Source organism: Vidua macroura, chromosome 1 (assembly GCF_024509145.1).
Source record: "Vidua macroura isolate BioBank_ID:100142 chromosome 1, ASM2450914v1, whole genome shotgun sequence".
Taxonomy (NCBI): Eukaryota; Metazoa; Chordata; class Aves; order Passeriformes; family Viduidae; genus Vidua; species Vidua macroura.
In genome coordinates this window covers 18,085,144-18,108,042 of record NC_071571.1, presented here as the reverse complement: position 1 = coordinate 18,108,042, position 22,899 = coordinate 18,085,144, and the positions used below count along the sequence as shown (strand labels likewise).

At 42.5% G+C, this 22,899-nt stretch overlaps 1 protein-coding gene across 2 annotated transcripts in view; it reads right to left on the bottom strand.

Moving 5' to 3' along the window:
* PIP4K2A (phosphatidylinositol-5-phosphate 4-kinase type 2 alpha) overlaps positions 1-18,958 on the bottom strand; it is a 108,154-nt gene extending 89,196 nt beyond the window's left edge. The window contains exon 1 of one of the 2 annotated variants that reach the window (XM_053970631.1): positions 18,652-18,958. In XM_053970631.1, coding sequence (XP_053826606.1) covers positions 18,652-18,792 — 141 coding nt within the window. In that variant the 5' untranslated portion in view covers positions 18,793-18,958. The remainder of the gene's footprint in view (positions 1-18,651) is intronic. The other variant, XM_053970616.1, reaches the window with a different exon arrangement.
* Between the last annotated feature and the right edge of the window lie 3,941 nt (positions 18,959-22,899).

Here is a 22,899-nt window from a genome sequence, read left to right as displayed (position 1 = left end):
ATGGTGTTCAGAATGGGACTAATGCATTTCAAAACAGTTTACCTTACAGTTCAAGACTGCAAAGGCAGGACCCTGATCTACCCACAGGACAAGATGAAGGTTCAGAAATATTATTTCTTCCATCATTCTCTAAAACCTCAGTGTTTAAAACAACATTTTAGTACTTGGCATATTTAATGTCCAACTGACAGTCACATTTCACTTCCCAATATTCAGTATTTCTTCAGAGTAGAACGCTTGCTTTAGAACACACTGAAATAGGGTATCTAATGCTCACCACATCGTAGCAACTAACAAGTCACTTCGCTACATTTTTTCAGTGAGGCACAGAACATAGCTCCCTAGTTTCACCTCCCTTAGATTTAGCCTTAGTCTCAAAATAATTTTTTCTAGCTCCTCTACACAATAAATATTCCCATTTTTGTAAGAGTCAAGGTACTACCCTGCATATAATGTCTCCCCTCACTACAGAGTCTCAGTTCACCTCTTCAGCATAACAAAAATGTATAGTGAAGATGAAGGAGTCTTGCTTAAAGATGTAACACAGTTAAGTATTGCTGGAGTCTCATCAAATTCTGGGAAGATTAGCAGGAGCTTTGAAGCCTTGCTACACAGACTCTCATCTGTTCACTTCCAACAATTTGCAAGCTAACCAGCATAAGTAACAAAAGTAAGATTGGAGAAGAAATGCAGCAAGAAATCAGGTTTTTTTATAACCAGAAAGTAATTATTTAAAATTCATAGACCTCTATAATATATCACATGTAACAGCACCCTAAAACATTGCAAATATTACAGAATTTAACAAAACTGAAGGTAAAGGCATTTCAAATATACTAAAACCTATCTGACATCACTGCACTTACATTACAGTAGTATGATATATTATTAATTGGGAAGAAAAATCACCTAATCAAGAACCTAAAAAGTTTCTCAATTCACATGGGTGACTTCTCTTACAGATACAGTCTTACTTGAAGGTTTCTCATAAACAATTCTTTAAATAATTTTATTGAGGCATAGCCATTAATTTTTGTAGACTAATGCAGTTGTGTTCTTATATTAAGATATTTTCCATGAAAAGTATTACTTCACATTTTACTGCTGACTTCAATTAGACTGATGCCTTCACCTGAAAAGCTCATAAGGTAAAAAAAAAAAAAATTCTAACATACTTCTATGTAGAGAGCCGAACTCATCCAATATATAGCCACCTACTCTGTAGGATCATACCAGCACCCACACAAATGCTATAGTAATCTACTTTCCCCTTGTCTCAAACTACTGGTGGTACTGATGTAAAAAGCATTTGTAGCCTTTTAACAGGAGTGCTCTTAAAGAACTGAACTTGCCTTTGGCACAAGCCTGGCAATTCTTACGAATTTAGTCTTTGGGATCTGAAGTTTAAGAAACTTCCAATTTCTTCCAAATTAAAAGAATAAAGTAAGATGGCTTTAGGATGAGGTTAATATATTCTTCCTTTCACTGACATATCTGGAAGTACAAGGGATTGCCCTACGAGTCCATTTCTTTGCAACATTTTCAGCTACCATAAAACAGAAAAGCAGCCAATCCAGCAGGCTCGTGTCCAAACTACCACCCTGACATCTTGTCAAAGACCCCATTGACCATGCCACAATTCTACTGTATTAGATTTTATTTTTTGTAATCAGTTCATTATGTCAACTACAGAATGGATTTCACATAACTAATGCAGCAGTGTTCCTTGGGAGGCTGCAAGGCTGCCAGCGCAAATATTTCAAGGCTTTTACAACAGCTAGCTTTTATGGTAGGGCTTCTTTCACGCTCCTGGTGTTTCAGTCTTCATTGTGCTTAACATAAAGGAGAGATCTATGTCATGAGGATACTGTAAAACTGCTTTTGAGTATTAAAACAGATTTTAAATATTAATTGTTAGAAAAGCGTACATTAACACATACAGAGACAAGCAGACCAAGACTCAGTGGCCACAGTAAATTTAATCAGAACCCACACTCCATTAACAGCTGGAAGAGCTCCAGAAGCCGCTTGTGCCCTTGGCCATCTGCCAAGACCACTGATTGTGTTTTAAGTCCCCTGAAATTACAAGGATTTACTCGAATATGCCATTCTCCACTCTTGGTGCAGTATTTACAATTTTCTTTTGTGGCACATATAAAAAGTAGCTGTCTACCTCACCACCAGTACACTTGCATGCTATGGATGTACACAGTCAGACATACTTAACACCACCCAAATTGCATCTCTGTTTGGTACATTTCGTAAATGAACTGTAGAAAATGCACTAGAGACACCCAACATCAACAAACCATAAGTAGCATCTAAAATTTGAATTCAAGTATGAAATTTAATCTATTGAGACAAAAAATGAAAGCTTTTAAGCATTTACCAGAGCTATCTACAAGTATGTTAGAGACAAGCATCAAAATTCTTGTCTCTGAAGCTTCATTCAAGTCTACTGCTCATTAGTCATGGCATGCACTAATACATAGCTCTTACAATAGTGTTGTTCAGAGAATACAGAAAGGAGGAGGAAGTGTTAAAACTAATCACAATACCTGAAAGTCTTTAATATCAAAATGAGAAGTCAATTTGGCCACAATCCAAGAAATCAGGTGAATATATCTCCCAAGAACATCTGCCATGCAGTCACAATTCTCTTTAGAGACCTTCATACGATACGGTATTTTACTTGGGTAAGATACCAGAACATCCAGGTTATGAAAAGAAATAAAAAAACAAGGCAGGTAGTGATGACAAAAAAACTCTTGCAGAAAGTGATAGAAAGGAAAGCAGAAAACTCCCCACAAAGCACAATACTTGTTCAGTTGCAGGTCCAGAATACTCTGGAAGTATCTGATGCACATTTCGTATGTGGAGTCAACTCAAGTCTGAATTCCTCAAACCCACACCAAGATCTGCCATCATTAAAGGAAGAGCTAGAATATTTGCACAAAGTATGTACATTACAACTCACACAGACTAGAAGCTACTCTTGAAAGCACATCAGTGCAAGTATCTAAGTACTGCCAGGTATCAGGTTTGATGTATGGAAACCTAACAGCATAAGAAAGGGAAAATAGTCATTGTCAGAATAACTCTTTCAAACTCAGAAGACTAGTGTACAATACAATGCAGCACTAGAGTGCTAACTCTGCTCATTGCCTTCTCCAATGTAGCTCCACGGCAAAGCGACCCAGCTTGTTGGCCAGATCCAGCCTCCCACCCCCTGGCATTCAACATGCCTTTTGTTAAGCTCAGCTGGTGACCTAGCCAGACAGTAGCCAGCAGCAGGACCAGCTCAGGCTGTGGTTTTTCCAGCCTTTTGCTTCCCAGCTAAACTGAATTACATGATTTGCCACTTGGCAAGATAGAATAGTCCTGCCTCCTTTTCCCCTTTCTACCAACAACCCCTTCGACCAGAAGGCAAGTTGATTCAGCCTATGAACCAAGCAAAAATAAGAACAAAATAAAAGCCCAAAACACAGACTTTTTGCCAGATTAGTCTTTGGTCTTTTAGCAAGCTGAATGGATTTACTGGATCATCAGACAAATACTAGAGCCAGCATAAAACTAGCAGTAGGAACTCAGCCTCCTTTTATTGAAGCTACAGACACAGCTGAGAAGGGCTTGATCAGAGCTAATTATCACTGTATCTTAAGCCACAGGTAGCACTGCTGCTCTGCTGCAATTCATACTGCTGGGACACAGCCTAGTAGAAAGACCACATGAGAAAATACAAATAGGTCACTCAGGAGAGAAACCACTTGAATCTGAAGCATGTCTCTTATTGAAGCGGCAGAGAGAGGAGACATCAGTCTCTGAACAAGGCAAATTAAAACAGTATGTTGGACCAACAGTAGATGCTGAAGGTCTTTTTTAGTAAGCCAGTTAATTATTAGATATATAATGTAAAACATATGGCAGTGCACAGTGGCTGCACAAACATATGTAATCTCAATTAGAGTTCTCTTACTTTTTCACCCATGTAGATATTATACCTGCTTGCCCAAGGCACCTTTAGAGTGGCACTGCTGTGGGAGTCTACAAGTGCCCTCAATGTGTGAAGTTAAAACTGGGATGCAAGACATCAAAGCCAAAGCCAGTAGTTGGCTCCTGTCACAAGGGGACAGACTCATTGCTCCTGCACCCCACCAGGCAGCTCTGTCTGTCCCTTTTTCAATGACTGCAGTAATTGTCAGATCCCACCAGAAACTAAGTACTCAATTTCCTAAAAATATTTTCTCTTCTCTATAAAACAGTTTGGCCAAAGGCACAATACAGAGAATGGGCGTGGGGGGAGAATAGGACCAAACCAACAACAACTGTTGCTGAAAGGAAGTAAAAGTGAAGCAACACCTGAAAATGAACCACAAGTTATCCCTTCCAAGACTCCTACTAGGAGCATATAATCAGAGTCCCTAAAGACATATAGATGCAAGCAAGCAAATACAGCTTTATCTATCTGGCAAATTGTTATTCAGAGTAAGCATAAATTGTCCCTCAGGGGAAAGATTTACTAGAGACACAATCCTAAACTGAAGGGGACACAGTGATGGAGATGTAAGTGATGTACATTCAAAAATAGAAGGGAAGAGACTCTAGGCATGGAAAAAGGGTATAATTTCTGTGAAGATTTTCAATAGTCTCATATAATGCCAGGAAGGAGTCTCATCAGAGGACTGACTGAAAGAAGTAGAATAACTTTCCATTTCTTGGCAAAGAGGCAGGAGAATGGTTTGTTCAGGTTTCCTTATCACTTACTGCAAAACCCTCAACATTAAAGACAGAATACTGTCTTTATGATGGTCTAAGTCTGACACATTCATTTTTAGGTTCAACTATAGACTAAAACTGGTATCAATGTCTCCCACTGGGACAAGCAGAAGCACTTCCAAGATACCAAAAGCTACCATGGATATGGACTATCTGTATTCCAAAGGGATTTTTACAAAATCACATTCCAGAGACTATACTTTCATTTCCTTTGCATTTTAGTTGCCTAGCATTTGTTGTATATACATCTAAAAACATCTCCCCTAAAAGACTAATATTGAAACTGGCAATATCAGAGTTGTCAGATTTTACTGCTTCTTTTCTCAACATAGAAAGCACAAAATTGATTAAGTGTTAAGAGACTTGGTATCTGTTGTTAGAGCACAACAGGCTCAAGAATAAGGAGGTTTCTTAGGGTAAGGCTGTTGGTAAAACATAGAAGCAGTAACTTCAAGCAGTAGCTGACAGAGATTTTACCTTTTCATCTATTGCTCCTCCTCTTGAGGATCACCATTACAACCTTCCAAGTTTAAAAATCACTACCTTCCATGCAGGGAGAGAAACTAATAGAGTCCCAAAAAGGAACTATATGAACTATGCCAGTTCACAGCTGGCATAGATCAGGGCTTAGCCTTATCTCTGTAGTAAGGCATCACACAGCTCAACTCCCAGTGTGCTCTCCTGCCCACTGTTCCCAGCAGTGCTTACATCCCATTCCTGTCCTTTCTGCTCTCCCCTGCCTGCCTTCACACAGCGTTAGTTTTCAGCAGGCAAGCAGCTGACCACACATACACACCCTGCTAGCAGCTGAGCTCACCCGTGGAAAGGACAGGTTTTAGGGAGGCCCACACTCACGATGAAGCCATGCTTTTATATAACAACTTGGCCAGAAATCAGAGAAAGACAACTGAAAGCCATGTAAATCCCCAAACAAAATTCCCCTCTAGTCTGCAAAACACCCCTCCTCTTCCACGTGTGAAGAGTGAAGGTACAATGCCAGCTTTAGATCTTTGGAAATCTTTAGGAGTGAAGGTATTACACTGCAGTATTACTGGTGTCAGGTTAAGTTATTTCATACTTCCTGACCTTAAGTACACCTGAGAAGGGGGCGGGGAAGAAGCCAAAAAATAATTTAAATTGTTCATTAGGAAATCACCATGGAAAAATAACAAGATTAAATGTCTTCAGTTTCTGCTGGAGCTAAGTGACAAGGAAAGTATCACTTAGGTAGAAGATGTTTATACTAACACAGGATATATTTTATATTTACTATAGAATCATGCAACAATTCTGCAGTCATGGCCTGGATAATTGAAGATGACTAACAATGTTGTGGAGTTTTCACTGGTGGTTAGCTTAATTCGGCTTTGAAGTAATTGTGCACAATTTTTTTATTTCAATTTAATTTTTGGTGGCAATTACCATTCTAAAACTTTAGACATCCACAGCATGGACACCTCTCTCTGATCAGTCACCCTGGATGCTTTAAGAGCAGATTTCAGTGTCCACTACCCATGCCAGCTTGACTGGCCCAGAGGCAGAGCTGCAGGCTGGATTTGTTTGACTGCACTTCTATCACTGTTCCACTTACCATGGCCCTCCAAGGAGGCTGCAAAGCTGTCTGCTCCCTGGGGAGCTGTGAAACGGGTACCTTGTGCAACATGAGTGCTGCCAACTCCACCAGAAGCCTCAGTCAGAGTCTCCTGAGCACTTTCCTTTGCGCATTACTTATGCAAATACATGTAAATGCACAGGATCTCAAAGCTTTAGGAAACACTTCAGAAAGCAATAAGTTAATTAGGCAGGAAATCAGCTTATCTGTCCTGGAAGATACAGTAAAATTCAACAATACCAGTCCTTTGGACAGTCCATTTAAAAAAAAAATTAAAAACTTGCAAGCTCCCCTCAGTTATGTAGCGGCAGTGCTATGACTCACTGCACACTGTTTATTTTATGTTCAAAGAGTCCAAAAGCTGAGCATTTTCACTCCTGGTTTGTCTGGTCCCTTTTGTCCACCCAACCTCAAGCTCTGAGACATTAGATATACCTGAAAACTCACAAAACTATTTTTTTAAAGAGTGGTCAAGAAGTCTAACACAAATTTTAGAGATTATTGTATGGCATAACTATATCAACAACTATGCTGTAACAAAGTTTAGCATTCCTGGACAAAACAAACTTCAACAACTGAGAGATCATTTCCATAAACTAAGTACCCTATATGGTTACAGCTGACAGAATTATATTTTAAGTAGTTGACATACTCGAGGAGTATTTCTCACTTGAGGAGAGAGAAAAACACTACTATCTAGACAACTGCTAATAATACATATTGCATGGTATGGAAAAGCAGGATGCATCAAAAGCATGGAGCAAGGCTCCACATACACTCCATAGTACCCAGAAAGATGAGTCTTCGTATCCCTCAGCAGAGCTGCCTAGCATGGAAGGTTACACAGCAACTTCTATGAAAAACCTACATTCAAGTAAGGGGAAAAACACAGCAAGTACGAATCTGACAAACCAATTCTGAGCTCAGGCTTGCCAGCTAGTGAAGCAAAGGTAAGTAAGTAGTAGAGAAAATGTAGCTCAAGGATCATGCTTTACTATCTTGGCTCTCAGTTGCTTCTTCCACCTACTTGAAGCTATAGTATTAAATTTCATCATCCAAATGATCCATGCCAGCTTGCACCACTATTTGTTTGCAATAGCAGGTGAAGAAAATCAGGGAAACCTTTGCAGTAAAACTACTTGTCTTTACAAGTAGCTATACAACTTGATCTTGAGAACTCCACACAACCAAATCTACGTTCTTCCTTTAATGAAGGCCTATATTTCTTATTATTTAAATACAGTGCTTCCCATGTCAGAAATCAGAGTGTCCCAAATTATCTCTTTTCAAAGCCTTTTACCAGCAAGTCAAGTGCTTATAGAACATTTGAAATTTCCCCACTTTTTTATTACTTTTTTTTTTTTGAGGAATAGGCTATATATATTTCAAGACTATCAGCAAGACACAGATGATCTAAGTTCCTTTCAGTTTTGCTTATCAAAAGGCCGCTATTGGTCAGAATACAAGTCTGACTGAGAAATGAGCAGTCCTGAAATCTCAGTTATGTGACACAGATCTCCTGGATGATGTCTTCAATTCAAAAGGGGTCCTGTGGCAACACAAATAAAAGCAAGCCAGTTACTTCAGGTGTTACTTTCCACCACCTGAATACAAGTATGTCTATGCCCTTGTGTCCAGGTTCCAGCTGACATCCTGGCCAACTCAACTACATAAAGTAACACACATGAAAATATGGTGGTTTAAATCAATTTCACCTTGTAAATAAAAAAACCCACAAATTTCTTAAGCCATTAATGCAGTTTTAAAGTGAATTTTAGCCTTGCTATTGAGATAATCATATGCACATAGCAACAGCAACTTCAATGAGTTACTGTCTGCCAGCTAGACATATTTCTATATTCTTCATCTGTTTTTCATTTCTGAACTTCTCAGCATTGTGCTGCCACAAGAACAGTATTCTATCTTGTGACAAAAATCAAACAAGAATGTTTTCATGACCCTAGTAAGTCTTAAGGCACATAGATAAAACAAGTATTTTTAAATGTCAAATACTACAAGGATGGCTTAGCAACTTCAGCAATACAAAGACACCCCACCAAACAACCAATCATTACACACGTTCTCCTCTAAAACAGAAACAGGCTTTTCAGGAAAGTCTCTACATTTTGAAGGGCAGTTATAATGGGGTGAAGAAGACCTCAGGCACATTGCTCCAGAGTAGTGAGCAAGAAGCAACCCATTTTAAAAGAATCATCACTCATAAGAACCCAAAAAATTTTCATCTTTCAGGTGACCAGCACATCATGCAGGAGCAACCACCACTTTCAGGCTCTTCCAGTTACTTCTTAGGTGCTTAACCTTTTATTGTAAAACAAGTCACGTTCAGTCAGGAACCTCAGCAAGTTGTTCACCAGAAAATGAAAAGCTTGACTTAAATATGAAAGTCTGGGAGATTTCCTCAACAAGACACGAATATTAAAAGTCTCCTATGGAATGGCATCTTCCAAGGAGAAACCTGCAATATACTTCTAATAGATTCATCAAATACAAAAGTAATGTCTGAAGAGTAAGGTGAACTAAAAGCACCAATACCAACACCACGTAACTGTTGTAACATGGGGAAAAAACCTCAACAGGTGGGAGAGATTGTGGAGAAGAAGAGAAATCCACCACCTTCACATCAAGAGAAAGGAATACTGCACTAGCAATAGTCAAGATACTCAATATTTCAGTACTGTTTTGCTTTGATGTACTGCAACAGAACAAGCAGAGGAGTGACAGGGGGTGCAGGATTCTGTGAGCTCACAGACATCTGAACCCTATTAACATCCCTGAGCCAACACAGCCTGAAGGACATTGCTCACTCAAATGAAATAACCAGCCACAACTGCCTGCAGCTATAGGGAGAAAGAGAAAGCAGCATTGTTGAATCAGCTGAAGTCCAAAATAACAGCTGGAAAAGCTGCTATGTCAGGAACAGAATGGGCAAAAGATTCCAAAATCAGTGGTTGCAGTGCTTTTCGCCTGCAAACAGGTACACAGGTTTGTTAACAAGCAGTACGGTTTTGTTTCTGTAAATGACTTTTACCACTTGTCTTCTGTAAGCCTGAGGAATATCCAGAAAGCTCTTCTTGTTTAGTCCTGGCCACTGTGTCATCACAGGAGAAGGCTGGTTAACATACCACACACTGCAAAGCAAATCATGAGTCAGACAAAGCACATTAATCTTACAATTCTGCTTAAGACCTGAAGGAATTATAAAACAAGAAAAATTTTTCAATTCTCCTCTGCTACTAAGGGCAGGGGGAACACACATTGCAGCAGGGACACCCTAATTTGCATCAACCACAAGGCACTGCACAGGAAGCTGGGGTCAAGCATCTGACACTGCATTTCAGTTTGAGTGAGTAATTTCTGAGCCCTCTACCTGCAAGTTTGCAGTGACTGAGGAGGTTTGGAATGGGCTTTCCAGTAAAGTCCGCTTGCCTGAGATTGCTGTCTTTCCCAGAGAGAAAACCAGCTTTTTTGAATAGCCAGCTGAGACAGCATGCGTTGATAAGTCCTTCCTCTTCCAGAAGTAAAAATAGCTATCCCATTCCTCAACTCGAATGTTTTCTCAATTTTTGGTATTTTGCAACTTGGTCTCCCAAAACTAGCTTTATGCTCAGCTCAAAATACAAAAAGTCAGAAAGAGCAAACCTTGCTTTTGTTATGTCAATCTTCCAACTTTTGCTCAGCTCCAGGAAATGATAATACATGAGATTTGCACATTGTAAAGGGCCCCAACAACCACAAACTTTAACAACTATTTCTCTCTTAGCTCCTCTAGAAAGTTTTGTTATAGTCACCCAGAACCCAAACCACAAGGGTCACATCACACCATAACACCAATAAACACTAACTACAGAAAACTTATATTTCTGATAGAGAAAAGCATATTGAACAAATAAAAAGCACAGCCAGCAACACTGACATCATAACCTGCTTTACTAAAACTGCTTTTGTTACCCACATGATCTAGAAAGGGTCTACAAACCACTGAGCAACAGGATTATTGAGGCTTGGCACCACAAGCTAATCAGATATTTCTCAATGTCAGTTCAGTATAGTTAAACTATTAATATAGTTAAAAGAAAGCCGCTTTCTTTTAACTGGTCTTTGGCTAACCAAGTTGGGTATTTTCCTCCTCTCCAATAAAACCCCAAAAGACCCCCTCCCTCCAACCAAAAAAGTCAGTGACTGCTACAGTCATGTTTGATAGGCTGCAGGAGACTATTTAAAGGTAGGATTCTCAAGAATTGTTATTGTTTAGAAGTTCTTCCAGATGTTGGCAGTTCCCTCTAAAAGCAACTGCAAGAACTCCAGCCCCTAGGAAATAATTTCAACTTTTCTGAAGACAGTCAGTCTCCGGACATGCAAGTTATGAAGCCAGAGCGTTTACCATGTTCTAAAAACCAAGACTGTAGAGATGACCAGAAACCAATGGGTGTCATAGAGACAGTTTTCTCTTTTTCAAAATACACTACTATTTCAAGAGACTAAAATAGTTGAGACAGTGCAGAATCCAGTGAGAGTTCTCTACTCAAATGGGTTTTTTTACTGTGGACAACAGTTTAAGTTGAGGTTACTATACATGAAACTGAGCTATAGACAGAAGATCAGTGGTCAGTCAAAGAGCTTACTAGAGCTATACAAGTCCCTCCAACTGTCCTTAAGCTACTATAAAAACTCACCTCTAAGTATACATAGATCAGAGTCTTCCTTTAATGCTCCCTGCAGTGTTTGTAATTCCTCTTGTAAGCTGGGACTGACCCTTACAAATATGGCCTTCTGTGGTATGCAACTCCTACCCCATTCACTTTGTTGCATTTGTTTTTCTGTTAGCGTATCTCCCCAAATAAACTTGCTATAGGATCAGACCAGTACCAGAGAGAATGGAAACCAGTCCAGCAGCCCCAGCTTTAGCAGGTTTCAGTATTATGGAGGTTGTATTTTGTCTAACCTTACACTAGCTTAAACTGGCACTTCCTTACAAGGCAGTTGCTTTCCTCCATCTCTTCTAGTTTTGCATCAACTCCACATTCTTTGTGCTGGCACAGCTGTTTGCATAGCTGGACCACGAACTTCAATGAATTATGTTCCATCTAAAAAACTCCTCAAAATATATTATTTTTGCTGAATTATTACTTTGTAGCTGAGTAATAACTAATAAGGAAAACAGATACAGCTGAACTTGTTAACCAGGAAGTCTCAAATGGCAGAGATTGATAAAATGCAAACATAGGTATAGCTGAGTTATGAGACAGCATATGACTAAGACATCAGGAGGGAGATGAGGAAAAGTGAGACTAAACCAGTTAGCTCAAGCAGGAAAGGTGGTTCTTTAAGTCTCAATCTCACCAAGGAGCTCCACAGGCTTTCTAATAATGGCACATAAGGGAATGCAATTTTTTTCAGTTTTGTCTTACAATCTAAAAGGCTCATGCATATACTCACAGTTGTGTTAAGAATATTAGGATTGCCTTGGGAACTTACAATGCACACAAAAGAGCTGGATTTGATTAATTACCTTGCCTCAGTACACAAGGTAGCTGTTCACCAAACCTGATGAAAATCAAGTATTCTAAAAGGTGTATGGCCATGACGTACTTCTACTGCAAACTATTCAACCCCATCCTTTGAAGATAAAGCTAACATTTTCTTTTCAGTTTGAGATCCACCACTACAGCATTCAGCTACTTCGAACAATTTTCACAACACCCTTATTAAGCAATCTCTCAACACAAAACGAATTAACTTATTATAGAGGCTCAACAGGAAAATCATAAGACAGATGATCACATAGCAAACCACATGCAAGAAGTCACTATCTCAACAATTGAAAGCTAACTCATTTCACCATGCACCAGGATGCAGACTATGAAAACAAACAAGGTTTGTCATTCATTACCATCCATAGCAAGGCAGCCATTTCTTAGACTGCTTCAACTGTTTTGCTAAGTGCAAACACATGAGTTACCAATAATGAAAACCAGGAAGGGAAATCAGAACTTGTGTTAGATATTACATAGTAAGCACCAAGTAAAAGAAATGGAAACACATGGAAATATGCCTTGGAAGTAAACATAAAATAATGAATTCATACTGGAGTATGGAGATGAATACGTACTACTTTCAAACCTTTAAAACCCCATAGGTAACAACCAAGATGACTAACCTCTCAAGTCAAGATACCCATAAGCCAAAATGACTACAGCTCCCAAGTGCTTAGTTTTGGCAAGATTACACTGAAGACCTGTAAATAATCAGTAGTATCGCCTTACTCTAAAGTTGTCCTGAGGTTGCACAACGTATAACTAGTGTACAGATCCCTAAGGCACAAGATGTTTTCAAGAAAGAACAAAAAACAGGACTGTAGAACAGGAACTGAATAATGGGGTGAGTCAATTATTGTAAACAAAGTTTACCACCCTGAAACTACAGGAGGAAAAAAAACATCTACCAGGCCCTGGCAATGGGCATAATGCAAGTGTCTGCTTCAATGAGCAAGGAATTAAAAAATAATACCCTAGAGACTCCTAAGGCATCTGGTGCAGGATACTCAAACAAGATAGCTAAGTTGAGCCAACAAAACCAATTCATGCTGCCTATTTGCTTCATGGAACATTGTCCAGCCCTTTCTGCCGGGGTTAATGAAATTCAGTTTCAAAAATCCACAGGAAAAAAAAAGACCCTAGCCTTTGCAGCACCTTATATTGTACACTGGAAGAAACTACAGAACATAGTTTTGAAACTGCTGTCACAACTCTTTCATAGCTCTTCCACTCTCATCCCTAACCAAAGCTTTTGTATGTGTCCCTTTCAATAGTTTACAGAAGGACATGAAATATCACTCCCATTTATATTTCATGCAGGCATGTTTACTACCCATAACCTAACCATAATATTTACAATTTATTTTTATTAGTCCACCCACTCAGTAGCAAAAGCAGTATCAAATTAATTTCTGCAGTACACAGAGCTTGACACCCAAAAAAGAACCAAGTTTTCAATAAATAGCTCTTCCTGTTCTGCTTCCTTCTATATGGAAACATCTGGGCTGAGTGCCCAACTGACTACTTTAAAATAGTTTTAATTGCTTTGTTATCTGCTCTGATGTAATCAATGCTTTTTAATACATTGTTTCTTCTGGCTTCTTAGAAAGAGCCTTGTCCCATAGTCTAACACCACCTTCACTAAACAATTCAAAAGATGTTTTTTCCCAAGCTCACTATTGAAAATCTTGATTAATACCTTTAGTTTTACTTTGCCTTAGTTTTGAAAAGCCACTTATAACACAGCTGCAGCAGTGATGTTTTGCATTAAACACAAATAGTAAGAACACACCTGGCAAGTGATGAGTAGCTCTCCCCACCCCAAGACAGTTTCCAACCAACCTGTTGTACTGACAGCCAGTGCCATGAGTCAATATTATGGTTCCATATCCTCAGGGTGCCACCAGTCACATCATCATTTGAGACTATATTAAAAATATGGACACAGATGTTATCAATTCCTGTAACTTCTGAAGGCACACCACTAGTACTAAGTGCTGTGGGCTTGTTTCGGTCAACCAATCTCACCCTTTCTTTAACGGAAGCTAATCATAAACATGGAGTTTGTATTCCAGAGGGCATAACTTAGTTTTCAATTACTTTGGTTTCATCTTCCTACAGAAAAATTCAATAACACTTTTTCAGTGTCATTTTCCTACATGTACCATGGGTCAGGACAAAGTTCCTAGGAGAGATGCTAGGTAAGTCAGGTCTAAGAAAAATGATTTACGTCACAACCAAGAGGTTCCACTTTACCTAACAAGCTCTCCAGTGGATTGTTAAAACTTAAGGACAGGTATTTATTAACAAGTGAGCTACTTGTTACAAATTTTCATCCAAATACACAAGAAAGACCAGTATACTAGTTAAGAAAACCCCCAAACTGAAAACTGACTAGAACACACATTTTATAGCTTTCTGCAGATACAGAAGCATTCTTAATGTGATCAAATATATCTTACTGCATGAGAGGGGGAGAAAGATGCATTTGCTTGTCATGCTTTTTCCCCCCCTCCCAGTTTCTGACTCTGAGGTGAAGGAATCCAAGAGGTACACTGATAGACTGACGTCCCACAGCTCTCTTTTCATTATTCTGTCCTGGTATTGCTCCACTTCTGTTAAAAATAAAGCAAGAATACAAGGAACAGTACAACAGTAGTGGCAAACTCACAGTGCCTCATGTGAGCAGTTGGAGAAGGTCATGGAGTTCATTGGAGTGTTGAATTCTTTAGCCACAGAAAGTACACTCCTTCTGATGTACTCCACAAAGTGCTGGGGGGGAAGTAATTTTATCCATGTATTCTTGTTTCTCCACACTTGCTTATTAGGCAGCAAGTGCCATTGAGAAGTCAGGCACTGTTAAATTTTTGGATCAGCTTGTAATCATCCAAGAAACAGATGGTGATTACAGATTCCAGGGGCTGGGGGGGGGGGGGAGAGCAGGGAGGGGGGGGTTGTTTGGTTTTTGTTGGGTTTTTTTTAACTTATACAGTATGCTCAATAACTTCATTAGGCATTCATGCTCTTCTCCTAACTATATTTAATTTAATGGTTGACACAGTAGGCAAGCTCTCCAGCAGTCTGTTCTTTACCGCAAAATTAGTTACCAAAAAATCCACTTGTATTAGTTTTCTGCCATCTTTCAGGATGATGTTTTGAAGGACCTAAGCCTACAAATTCCCAGCTTTCCTAACAAGCTCCTAACAGAAGCAGGCAACCAATTCTAGTGAGAGCACATTCACCATCATTGTGCCTGGGATGATCATCATAGGATGAAGAAAACACAATCTGTGGCTTTCAATTTTAGGCACAAAAAACAAGTTATATGCCACCTTCCTTCCCTCTCCTTCCTACAGTTATTGGAAATCCAGCAGCAGTGACAATATAGAGGTAAGAATGTTATTTACCACATCAACTGTAAATTAAATACAATTATGGTGCTAGCTAAAAATATAGCTTTAAGTCATACTAACCACTGACTTTAAATATTTATTTCAGTAGCACAGCCAGATTATCTTTGACAGAGGGTAAAAGACCAAGATAAAATCAACTGTTAATCATGCAGATGCCTGCAAGATCCAAGCACTGACAATTAGTCTTTGCTGCTACAAGTCATCAGTATTACAATCAGATCTACAAAATGGGACACAGTTGCTTTCCCTTTCACTTAGCAGCAAGCTTCATTCTTCAGCACGTGTCAGAACACTGAGAAATGAATTTACAGCCGTGAATGTGAACACATTTTTTATTGCTTCGTAAGACATTGGGTAATGTTTGCATGGTTTCCTCTCACATGCCCTTTGAAATTTACTGAATTTGACTGTATTACCAAGCAGGATTTTGCATTAGGTATCTCTCTACTTCTACCTAAACAGCAACAGCAAATTGCTTGCCGTTTCTTGAATGTGTGGGTAATTGATAAGAACCTTGGGTCACAGACATGCCTCTGCAATTTTTTCCCCCCATTAAGAATTCACACCTCTCCTGTCAGCCCTCAGTTTTGTGACACCAGTGTTTAGGTTTTCCCTTTAGAGTCATGTTTCCTTCTAGGACAGGAGAGTTAAGACAACAGTTTGTTGGGTTTTTTTTCCCTTAACTTCTTCACATACAATTTCGAACTCTGAAAATCCTCCAAAACTCAACAATCAAGTATAGTCCAAAGACTAAAAAACCAATAAACCTGCAGAAAAACAATATTTTTCCTTTATCTTCACAAAGCGTCTCCTTCCAAAACATGCAGCAATGTCAAAACGTAGGAACCGTATCTCAGCTTCACTGTTTCAATGTATATACTTATTCCCCAAGACAGTTAGTAAGGCCCAGGCTTCTATTGTCTCATTAATTGATAGGCACCACAGGCAGTCTTAAACATAGTTTTTCAGATGATTACTGTGTTCTAAGTTTAATTATTCCCATCATGAACTATGATCTATGCTCTGTTCTTAGTCTGGCCTTTGCTTACGGATTTCTGTTTATTCTGCTGAGAAACCTAAGGATTCCTAATTCATGTTCTTAATTAATCCACACATATTATTTGTATTTCTCCCATGAGAAACTCTTATTTGTGATAACAGAGTTAAACCATGCTGTACACTTATTTTCATTTGCTGGACATTGCCATATGAAGCATTACAAAATGACAGGAAAAGCATCTAACAGAGGAGCCTGCAACACTTCAATGCTGCATTCTTGGCCAAGAAGAGATGTTTAATTTGGACGCATCAAATTAACTTTTTTTTCCATGCTCTCTCATTCAGCAGGATTTCACTTCCACAGGGTCTCCAAGCATTACTCATGACTACATTTTGCAGTGGGGTAAGGAAATGGAATGCCATCTGCAGAACACAACAGATATTCACACCTACAACCATCACCTCCATGTGAATGTGAAGCCTCTTTTCTTTGAGCCGGTTGTGTTGCTGGTGTTGTTTTTTTTGAGCCTCTCCAATGAGAGGATTTCAGTTCACAATTCTGCATCTTCTGTGCATGAACCAACACACTTCATTACATTTTCTACTGAGAACAGCTATGCACACTACAGCACGTGACTGCAGGATGGTGAGGATCACATATGGTGTTGCATTTGTCACTATATACTTGGTTATTACTTGTAGTGAAGAGGTCTTTCCTCTAAAAGTAGTGGTATTGCCCCTGTGAACTCGCATAGCAACGAGCTGTTGCAAGAGGAAGATCTCTGCTTTCATCAGTGATCTCCCTCTCTCCTCAGGGAGACAGTGAACAGCCAGCACACGCAGCCATTCAGTACAAGTCTCTCACCCTGTAATTACTAGCTTGCTTTCTTTCATTAAAGAGGCCTGTTTGGGAATTTTCTATAACACTAGCCACTACAAAAGGAGCAAAAGAAATGTGTGTATTTAAGCCCAAATAAGGCAAACAGAATATCATGCACTTCCACAATTAAAGATATTTCTGCTTTGTAGAAAGTAACTACTGTCTTATCAGTTCATGACATAGGATGCCACTGCTCACAACTGACCTACAGAAAACTTGAAATCTTTTGTCACCATTACCTACCGACTCACAGTGCTACCTTAAACAGACTATTCAACTTCACTGAAGCTTCTCCTCTGTCCGGTACATACAGCCAAAGCATTTCCCCATGATCCTCACTTCAGGCACTGTGCTGTTTAACACAGTCTAACAGAGCTCAGTCGTGATGCACAGACTCCAGACTTTGGGCAAAAACTACTGAAACATCCACAGAGGTAAAAAACTCACGGGATATGGATGCGTAGGAAACAAAAGGAATAGCGAGTAAATACTACAGGCTGCTCTGCCGGTTTCATGCGACCGTTTCAAAATTTGTAGTCTGATCTCAAATTGCACACTGACATTCTTACAGGCTCGTTACTCAGCAGCAGACGTAACCCATGTAAACCCAACACAGGCGTACAGGCTTCGCTCCGCCAGCAGAAGGGAATACGCTCTTTGCTCAACTGCCCTGATACCCGATTTCTGGCGATCTTTGGGCTCTACACTTTTAACCTGCCATGGTGGCTATTTAAAGATGCAAAGCTGCGACCTGAACCTCATAATGCCCAAACCATGTGACATCTTTACCAGGCTCCTTATTTTAACGCAGACCAGCGCCCGGCCGGGGGTTCTCCCGGAGCCCGGGCCGCCCGTCCCCGCAGGGTGATGGAGCACTTCGCAAATGGTGCAGTTCTGCCGCCTTACCACACCAAGCCCTTCCTCCTCCCCTCCCCCGCGCACACTGGCAGCGGACACTTGCCGAAGCGAACCGCACGGACACGGGACGAACTTGGCCAGTTCCCACTGATAACCGGGATTTTTCCCAAATGCAGCACATCCATGCGACGCCCGCGCGCGGCCGGCGGCAGGAGCGGAGCTATTCGGGCTCCGCTCGCAGCACCGTCCCCTCCCGGGCACCTCCCGCCCGCTGCCACCGAGCGGAACCGCGGGGCCAAAGGGCGGACACGGGCTACCGCAGGCATCCCGCACGGCCCCCGCGCATCACCCGCGCCCGGGCAGGGCACTGCAGCCGCTCCGCGCCGCACACCCCAGCCTCGGTAACGCGCTCCCGGCCCCGCCGGGCGAGGGGCGGCAGCCAGCGGGGGGCTCCCGGCGGCACGCGCCTGCCCCGGTCCCGCCCGTGCCCCCGCAGCCCCCGGGTGCGATGCCCCAGCGCGACGGGCTGGCTTGTGTGGGTCGAACGGCGGCGCTTACCGAGTGGTTGACCCCCCACATGAGGACGCTGAGCAGCGGGTCGCTAGCCCGGAACAACTTCACTTTTTGCGCCACGAAGTGCTTTTTCTTGGTCTTGGTTTTACTCGCCATGACGGGCACGACGCTGCTGGGGGCCGCCATGGCGCTGCCGGCGGCAGAGGTGGAAGGGGCTGGTGTGGGGCAGAGCGGTGGGCGGGCAGGAGCGATCAGCGCCGCAGCCCCGCGGGCAAGCGGGCGGCGGGCGGGCAGCCGCGGGACGCCGGGCGCATCCCGGCCTGGCGGCTGAAATGGCCCCGCTCGGCGCGGCGGCCCCGCCCCGCCCCCCCCGCGGGGAGCGGCCGCCGCCCGCCCGCCACGCACCGCGCGCCCGCCCCGCCCCCGCGGGAACCGCGGAGCGCCGGCTCTGCCGCCCCACTGCGCATGTTCCCCGCGCGCGGCGCCTGCGCGGCCGCGGGCAGCGAGGCAGGAGGGCCGCCCGCGCCTCCCTCCCCTCAGGGAGAGGGGCCTGCGGAGGTGGGCGCTGCCTCGGCCCCGCCCCCGGGAGAAAGTGGTTCTCGTCCGCTGCCCTCTCGCCCTCACGCCCATCGCCAGTCCTCTGAGGAACCGAACCTCCCATCGCCTTACTCTTTAGCTAGCTAGTCGCTCACACCGTAACTTCGTACAGTTTGTGTGATAGTTACTCCGGTTCCAGTTCCCTCTGTAAGGGATCTGTAGGAATGAGAGGGATCTCTGCAGCAGGGCTTTGCCTGCTGCTCCCGCCCCAGCTCGGCTCCCTGAGCAGAGCGGTTCCTTACAGCCGCCGTGCAGCAAATGCAGAAAGCTCGGTCCCCTGCGAGAGTATTGCACCCCTATGACCTCACTGTGCTGTTACACCCCCAGCAGAATGTTTCTTGATTGTCTCCATGGCCACAGAGGATGTGGTCAGTGACAGGCAACATCCTGCAAAGGCACATCTGCCCAGCTCAGAAATATCAAACACTGCATAAGTTTTGCTCCGCTGTACGATGAGGAACTCAATGACATCTGCCGTCACTGTTCGGGGCCAGTACCCACGGGTAACATAGAGCATACATCTCCTGTGCCTTTACAATAAGTCATACAGCAGCTTCTGAATAATACAAACTGACCTGCCTGCTGTAGATCTTGCTTTGTTCATCAGCTGATGCTTCAGCAAGGTGACCAGATCCTTAGGGAGAAGCAAGAGCAGGGCAGCTCCATGAGGTGGACAAACCACAAGTGAGGGTTCCCACTGCAACCAGTGCCCTCAGTGACAAGGCACGGGCGCACAGGGCCCACACTCAGTGGGCAGGGTGCTGGCAAGAGCACACATCACATCAGCAGTCCCAGAGAAGCTGAGGTGATGAACCAGGTCCATCCAGGAAGGCACAACCTAGGCACAGGATCTATCCAGGGCCAGAAACAGAGGTGCAGGCAAGCTGCCTATGAGAGAGGCCCGAGGTATAACCGGAACACGGAGCTGGAGACAGGTATACCTACAACGTAGCTCAGGCAAAGACCTAAACTGTGCCCTGCCTGAGCTTAAGTGGAGGTCCTGGGCAGAATGTGTTCCCAGGTGTGGCTGTTCAGGGCAACTAAGGTCAATACATGAGTCTGGGACCCTAACACAGGCTTACATAAATTTAAAAATGTGTTGCAAGTCTCCATTTCTCTTTTGCCATTGTGATCTCAACAGCAAAGTTATTTATCATTCTGGAATCCAAAGCAGTAATGTTTAATCTCCCTCCTGCATAGAAGCAGTTACTGGGATTTCTTATATGGTCCTTTGCCTTCATCTTATGGAGAGTAGGACAAAACAGAGATGTATTTAATTTTCTGTCCATTTATGGTTTTTTTTTTTTTTTCCCAGCAGAATTACTTAGAAGTTACAGAGATACTCAACTGTAATTTTTGTTCTTGAAAACGGATTCAACAACAAAAAAAATCCCTTATATTCTGCTGCAGTCAATGGAAGCAGCTGAGTCGTCAGCACCTTTGAATAAAAGCAGGTCACTTAGATGCCTAAATATAGATTTGAAGTCAGACTTTCGGAAGAGTTCAGTACACATTTTATCCCTTACATTACACTTAGAACATGACATCTGAGCATTGTGCAATGCTGCACACATCAACATGGCTAACATCTGCCACATATGTGTCTTTCTTCATCTTTCCAGAGTAAATCCATGTAGTGAAACATTTTGGTTTATAAATAATAAAAATAGCAAACATTTTAGCAGGTTTTTTATACAGAAGGCTGAAGAAGGAAGTTCCTCTTTTTTCCAGAAGACTTTCTTGTCATCTTGGCATAGATTCTAAAGAGCTCTTCTCTGCAAATATGAGTTCTCACTAAGGAAGGTTTTTTTATCAGAAGAACAGAAGATGTTGACCATAACAATTACAGCAAAATTTTTAAAATTCAGAGGCCTGGGCTATCTACATGACAAGGTCTGAGGCAAAGATTTGTCCTCTTCAATTTTAAGTGTCACAAACAAAGATGGTTGCCTGTACTTGCCTTTCCTGTAGGAACCACTGTGGGCACAGGTTTTCCACTGAATCCACGAGACAGATGCAGCTGAACTCAGGGGTCAGTTGAAGAGACAAAACTTGATTACATTTGCAGCCTACACTCCTCTTGGGATGTCTTTCCCTCAATTGTAATCCTATCCCTTAAAATAGAACAGAGGCTGAGGCCCTTCAGCCAATGCCCACCGTAAAAATTTTCCCAGTCCACTTCTTGCAGCCTAGACCTCCCTCTCAAACCTCTTTTAACTCACCTTCCGCTGGAGCTCCAGGGCTCTCTCTCCCCCAGTTCTAGCAGTGACCCTGAGGGAAAATGTAATTTTATGCTGAGTCACAATGCAGGGTCCCCAGCCATTGCCCACACCAAAACATTGTCACAGCCACGTTCTTCTCACAGTCTACCCTTTCCTTTGACATGTTCTCTTTTTAAGCTCCCTCGGTCTGCAGCTGTAGGCTCTCTGTCCAAATGCCCACCTTAACACTAAGACAGATCTTTAGACCAGGTCCCCCAACCAGTGCCCTCAATAAAATATTCTCTCTGCCACATTTGCTCTACCCCACACCTTTTTTTTTTTTAAGATCTGCTTTCTACCTCCATTCCAGCTGCAGCTCCAGGTCCTCTGTGTCTCATAGCTCTAACCTTAAGCCTCAAACAAACCATATGCTGGGCTTTGGATGTGGTGCCAGTGCCCACACCAGGAAGTTCTTGCTGCCAAATTCTTCTGGCAGCCTACACTTCCCTGAGACAGTCACTTTCTAGCCCTGAGCCAGCTGCAGCTGTTGTCTCTTTCCTTCTGTCAAACATAACCTCAAACTTCACCCTACACCTTTATGTTATGTTATGTTGAGCCTTAGACCAGGCCCCTCAGCCATTGCTTCCACCACCAAGTTTTTGCAGGCAAGCTATGCTTGTGGCCCAACCTTTTCACTATCAGCTGCTCTCAAGCTCCCCTTCATCTGCAGCTCTAGGCTCTCTTTGGCTCCCAGCACCAGCCCTAACCCTCACACAAGCTGTATGTTAGACTTCAGACCAGGACTGCAGAACACCAGTCACATCAAAAATTTCTTGCAACAAAGTTCTTCTTGCACCCCAGCTGTGCTAGGCCTGTTCTAACTGCAGCAGTACACTCTCTTGTCAAAAATAACCTCAGTTGTAACTCCAACCATAAGAGTAGGCTGGGCCTCAGACCAGGCAGCCCTGCCAAGTTCCTTGAACTTAGACCTCCCCTTAAAAGCCCTTCTCTAACTCTCCTCCTGCTGGAATTCTACGCTCTTTCTCCCAGCCTTAACTCTAATCCTGATGTAAACATAATCAAATGCTGTCACTCCCCTTTTAATTCCCAAACCAAAACAGTCTCCCAGCCAAGTTCTCTTTGCAGCCCACCTCCTTTCTAACTCAACTCTCAGTGCCACTCTGGGCTCTCTTTCTTTTAACCCTAATTTTAAACCTAGCCTCTACTGGATTTGCATGGCAAGGTTTTGGTTGTGCAGGGGGCTATAGGGGTGGCCTCTGTGAGAAGATGCCAACCCACACTGGAGCAGTCGGCTCCTGAAGGACTTGCATCCTGTGGAAATGGCCCATGCTAAAGCACTTTGTGAATTACAGCCTTTGGGAAGGACTCATGTAGGAGAAGTTCATGGAGAACTGTCTCCTGTAGGAGGGACCTCACATTGGCGCAGGGGAGGAAGAAGGAGAATGGAGCAGCAATGACAGTGTGTAATGATCTG